The 6,313-nt window shown below is 26.6% G+C and overlaps 1 protein-coding gene across 2 annotated transcripts; it reads left to right on the forward strand.

The window, feature by feature from the left end:
- The first annotated feature begins 4,629 nt into the window (after window positions 1-4,629).
- On the forward strand, window positions 4,630-5,837 carry LOC149554909 (uncharacterized). Of its 2 annotated transcripts, none has more exons than XM_089833553.1 (2): window positions 4,630-5,240; window positions 5,346-5,837. In XM_089833553.1, exon 1 carries the CDS (start codon window positions 4,815-4,817, stop codon window positions 5,205-5,207), a length of 393 nt encoding a protein of 130 aa, XP_089689679.1. In that variant the 5' UTR covers window positions 4,630-4,814; the 3' UTR covers window positions 5,208-5,240; window positions 5,346-5,837. The 2 variants fall into 2 exon arrangements, with proteins under 2 accessions (XP_089689679.1, XP_089689678.1); XM_089833552.1 differs by having other exon boundaries at window positions 4,631-5,240; window positions 5,359-5,837.
- The last annotated feature ends 476 nt before the right edge of the window (window positions 5,838-6,313 follow it).

Consider the following 6,313-nt stretch of genomic DNA (forward strand, 5'->3'; position numbering starts at 1 on the left):
GCATGATTCATGTGATGACACTTGTCCGCTTACATAGTAGGTTTCCTATCTATCTTGTGTGCCTCTATGAATAGATGTCGATTTATCTTGGAACCTTTAAGTTAGAATACTTTTAGGATTTCCTAGACATAGAGAGTACTTTTGATATTTGTATGGATATCCTATTTGGGATTTGAGACTATCTCCTCGGCATGGTGGGAGTGGGCCATTTGGGTTCCACACAGTCAGGTGGTAGTGCTTTTTACTTTTACCATTGAGATTTGTCTGTAGTCACCGTGGCTAGAGCTTCCTTGTCTACATTTCCTTTCATTTTATCTTTGTATCATTATAATGGATGGTTATATCTTGGATGTTTAAATCTTTTATGATGGATGGTTATATCTTGTATGGTGGATGGTTTCATTTATTGTATTGTACTTTGTATCATGGATTCGAGGAGGATGATGTAATTATATTTATATATATGTAATTTTATTGCCAAGTGGCATTTAGAACAAATGTATATTATATTTTTATATATGTATATTCTACTAGCCTTTCATACCCTATGGTATGTGTATTGGATGATTATGCATTCCAAATTTTATTGCCAAGTGGCATTCAAAACAAATGTATATTATTTAAATGAATATTGGATTATTTAATTATTCATTCATATGGATGTGGAGTTTGATGGACTTAGTATTAATTAAATATAAATGTGATTCAATGTCTTGGGATCCTTAAGGAATATAACCTATTATATATGCTTATAGTTGATTGTATGTTATTGCTTCCACTACTTTATGTTTGATTTGTATGTTATTTTTCATTTTCATTTTTTAAAATGTTTGAAAAACCTAGTAAAGCTTTAGGTTATTTCTTTTGGATGCCTTGGCAGAGCATTACATCATTTTTTATAGGCTTGATTTAATTTGTAAATTTATCCATCTTTCTGCAAATGTCATGTGCTTGTAAATCTATGTTGTTTATGGAAGATCTCAGAATTGCATTATCTTTATTATCAAATATGTTTATAATGATTCATGCTTTTTATAAATCTTAATAATAATAATAATCAATTTAGATGTCAATTTTGATTTTAAATTTGTGATTAAACTAGTTATTGCTTTATCTCAAAATTAAAAATTAAAATTATCTTAAATTAAAATTTGAAATGCAAAAAGACTATAGAATACAAAATTTCTTTAAAAAAAAATAAAAGATTGTATTTGTATCTAGATTTTATTATTTAATAGAAATGTTGATTATAGGAAAAATATAGCTAGGTTGTTTTCATATAAATTATAATTTGAAATATATGAATGAAAAACCATTAACTAGAATGAACTACTTACATTTTCTAAAAATATAGAAAGTTTACTTTAATTCTAGATTTTTTGTTTTTTAGTTTTAAATTTAAGTTGATTCATTCGAGAAAATTGAAAAAAAATTTAATATAATTTTAAAATTTGAAATGACTTATAACAAAAAAGAAATATTAAAATATACATTTTGCACATATTTATTTCTAATTTTTAAATTTAGTAATTATTAAGATAAAAATAAAATACATGCAAAAAATAAATGTAGTTTACATATCTGAGAAAGATTTTCTTTATATCTACATTTTACTTTTAAATTTATTGTTTAATTTTATCATTTGATTTTTTTACATAAAAATGATTTAAAAGCTAGAAAAGTTTGTTATATATGTAGAATATATTCTACTATTTTTAAATTTTGTAATACAAATGTTGTTTATAGTAAAAATAAAGAAAGATTATTGTTATATCAATTACAATTTCAAATAATATGAATCCAAAAAAAAAATAGAATAGAAATACTTCTTACATTTCTAGAAAATATAGAAAGTTTAAATCTAAGACTATATTTTAGTTTTTTAGTTTTCAATTGATATGATTCATTTTGAAAAATTAGAAATAGATTTTTTTATAATTTTAAAATTTAGAATGATTTACAAGGAAGAAGAAAAAATTAAATGTACCTTATATATATTTATTTATATTTTATAAGTTTTTTTTTCAACGTAATTATTAAGATTAAAAAAATGAAATACATGCAAAAAAATAATGTTTACATATCTTAAAGATTTTATTTGTATCTAGATTTTACTTTTAAACTTTTTATAATTTGATTTTTTACATAAAAAGAATTAAAATTTAGAAATGTTTGTCATAGATGTAAATTAATTTCTACATCTTTTTATTTTCATAGTTATAACAATCATTTATTTAAAATAAATTAATGTGTTGAAATGCCAACGTAATACATAATGTAAGCATCTATTTATCTATATTCTAATAACTTATTCTAGGGTCATTATATTCTCACAACTCTTAGAACTATCCATTATGTAAATCCTAACTATAACCAGAATCCCAATCCTAACAATTACCATTATCCTAATTCTAACCTTAATCATTTTTCTAGACCCTTAATTCTAGGTTAAATGCTAATCCAAACTTTAATCATAATGTAACTACAATCTAACCTTAACCATGGCTTAAGCATTAAACATAATGTGAATCCTAACTTAATTTGATTTCGTGTATGAATTCAAAATGGTATTCACCTACTAAAAATATAAATCCATATATCTTATTAAATTAAGGATTAACTTGACATTAATCTTTATTAAATCATAAGTAAAAATTGAACCCTTACCTTAAAAAAAGTGAGTTTTCAATACCTTCGAAAATTTTCTCCAATAAATTAAACTTTGAACATAACTCTAACACTTAGACAAAACTAATTGAATCTCAACCTATTTAAAATCTAAGTAAGTTAACCTAATACTACAACATGTAATTAACTAGTATAGATATCTTAAATAAATCTATCTAAAGAAATGCCAATAGATATCCATTACAAAATAATTATAATTTAATTTACTACATCTAAAATTATTTATATTTCTTTTATCTCCACTTATTAAGTTTTTTACTAACTTAACCTTTTAATTTTATTTTCTTAAAAAAATAATGATTTATATCTCTAAATATTATAATTTAAACAGATATTTTATGTGGTATTTATTAAATTATTTTAAAAATTATATTCTATTTATAATAAGATTTAAACTTTTGACATGTAGATGATTGTCAAATTTAACTTAAAAGAATAAAAGCTAACATTAACATGCTCACACCATCCCATTCCCCCATTCCGCCATTGTAGAATGACTATTGGCATTAATTATGAGAAATTTTTGTCTACCATAGCTCTAATCCTACATGATATTGAAAATTTAAGATACATTTTAATCATAATCCTAACTCCAATCTTATCCAAACTTAACTCTAACACTAATTAAACATATTCTTAAATTTAAAACCTAATCTAATTATAAATCTAAATAAAATTTACCAAAGTACTTATTCTTTTCCCTTTATTCAATTATACAAATCATGCAACTGCTCCTATACATGAACTGAAAAGTCTCCTGTAATGTACATCAAATGGAAAGTCTCATCATCATGCATGATAAATTCCTTCAATGCTGAAAGACTACCAAATATTGCAAATTATTAACAGATTCATTTATGTTTAGAAAAATTATAATAAAAAATATATATATATGATTTACTATAAAGATATCAAAATGGTTCTTCTTTTCAATATTTAAATAAATAACTATCATGTGATTTTAAATTTACTATTAAATAGAGAGCTGGTTCTTGGTGTTGGAACTTGGTATCAGGCCTAGAATTTGATGGTTGTATTGGTCGTTTTGCACTTTTTAATCGTATATGATAGGTTAAAAAATTGTAAGATCATATGGTTTGATAGTCTATTTTTTTAGAGAACTGTCAATATGACAACTAAATCTATTACTAAACCATCAATATTTGTTATAGGTAATTTAGTATTATGTTTAATATTATACATAAATGTGATTTCATAATTTGTATAATATATATGTATGATAAATATATATTATTTTATATTATAGATGTTTCTATTTTTTTGTTTCTGTTTAGTTATGCTTCTATTTTGGTGAATGCATATTTATATTAATTTATAATCTTATCGAAATACAATATAATAAACTTAGAAACCTGCTTCTTTTATGATATTGTATATAGTATTAATTTATAATTACAAGTTATTATAGAGAGTTTTGCAAATATTACTAATTACTATTATTATTTTTTAATTTATAAAATATTTAAAATTAAAATGAAAATTGACAATCAATTTTTTTATCAAAACTTAGAATGAAAGGCATAAAAAAATTCTAGCTGTCATAAAAAAATCATATACAAGCAGAGGTGACGGTCAAATTCCAGGCCTGCTTGGTATGGAGCTCTTGCTTTTCTTTATTTTTACGATAGCCAATGAATAAAGCACAAAGACGCATTCGTTGGCGAGAGAGGAAAGCTGCTTACCAATTTTGACCATCGCACAGGAAAGGATTTTTGTTGCCTAACTAATTGGGAAAGCAGCGAACAGTATTAATCACTTTTTCTCATTTTTCTTTCCACCCTAATTTTCGCAATTTGATTTTTGCTAATTTAGTGAACAGATTCTCACCGACAAGAATACAGGGGCTGGTTTGTGGATTTTCTTTGATAAAGCTTTCTGGTTTCAATTGTTCTTTTCGATAAAGATGGGAATCTGTCTTTGAAACCTAGTTATGCAGAATACTAACAGCGGGAATATAACTTTATGTCTGTCTGATGGTTTTTAAGCACAAGACCACATGTGACGTAGTGTGTGATGATATTTTATGTTGAGTCTTTTCTGTTATATCAGACACTGAGTCTAATCTCTATCTACCCATTCACTTAAACGCTCCGGTGGCAATTAGAATGGATTCAAAAGGCCCAAATAATAAGTTGCACTGTTATCAAATTTATGAAGATCCAGAAGTCGCCATGGATAAGGAGAGCAAGCTTCAGAAAACAGATGAAGCAGAAGAGTTTTTCGCTGTTGTGCAAAGAATTCATGCTCTGAACAGATTTGTGAGGAAGAAGAGAATGCATTCAATTTCTGCAGGAATTGTGAAATCCCCATGGAAGCCTGTTTTCCAACTGGAGGACTTTTTTAACTTGCCCTCAACAGCTGAAAGGGATAGGAATTGTTGTGCTAAAAAGAATACAAACAGATGTGGAGTATATGTGGAGGATGATATTCGAAGTGAAAAGTGCATGAGCGTGAAGATTTTCGATTTGAATTTAGAGCCCAGCCCGGAATTTTGTTAAGATTTGATGTCATCTTGGATATTTCTAAATCAGGTATGGTGAAAATGAAATAGTTAGGTTGCATGAATTTTGTTGCTATATATGGTATGCCTATAATCTTTCTTGCCAATGCTTAGGACAAGTTGGTTTTGTCCATAGTTTTATTGAACAGTTGTTGCTCTGCAACTATTGAGGCATCATGGAAGGATGTGGTTCCCCTTTTTTCATCAATACAGAGGGTATGAATGATCTGGAAGATGTTCAAAAGCTCCTAGAGTTAGTTATAAATATAACCCAATAGCTCTAGATCGCGTTATCATGATGTACTCTGAGTCAGGATTGTATAGATCTTAACATTACAGTTTATAAGAAGAAACTTTGTTCTTAAGAGACTACATTTTGTTTTGATTTGTTTAAGTAGTTAATCTGCATAACGCATGTGAAACTAATATCTAGAATAATATGACTCGGTGGGCTTGGTTAGAGATGGTAGTGTGTTACGCAAACCAAGGTTGAAAGTGTATTGTCTAAGCTGCTTTACAAGGTATTTCTGTCAAGATATTATCATTATACATTTGAAAATTGTAATATTATTAATTATTTAACAGCTGTACCTTATTTTGGTTATTATATTTTAGAAGAGCTTTCATAGACATTGCTGTTACCATTAATTCATAATTGTCAAAAGTCTTCGTCGATGACTATATTATGCTTTGTGTGTGTTTTGAAGAGGGTTTGTCGATGACTTTATTTTGGTTATTATGTTTGTAAATAGCTTTCTTGATTTGCGCATCACTGTTTCTACTTATCTTCTCTTACATTTGTATGCAAATCCTCCTGTCTTGATTCACATGATCATAAACTCCTCAATATTTAATTTATCAAAGTTCTCTTATTATTTTTAATTTTAATTTTTTTTGATGAATAGTCCTTTTCAATTAATAAATTTACTAAGATTACAATTCACAAATAAGGGCCAGGGGATACAGATCACCTCGCGAATGAATTCAATCGGTCAAAGCCAGAATAAACAATATGGCCACAGCCAGAAACTATAAACTATTCATAAAAAAAAAACATTATAAACAACCTCAAGCTGCCAAGGCAGTACCAACAGAGGGAGGAGG

Source organism: Cupressus sempervirens, chromosome 5 (genome assembly GCF_028749045.1).
Source record: "Cupressus sempervirens isolate cs-2001-9-10 chromosome 5, ASM2874904v1, whole genome shotgun sequence".
Lineage (NCBI taxonomy): Eukaryota > Viridiplantae > Streptophyta > Pinopsida > Cupressales > Cupressaceae > Cupressus > Cupressus sempervirens.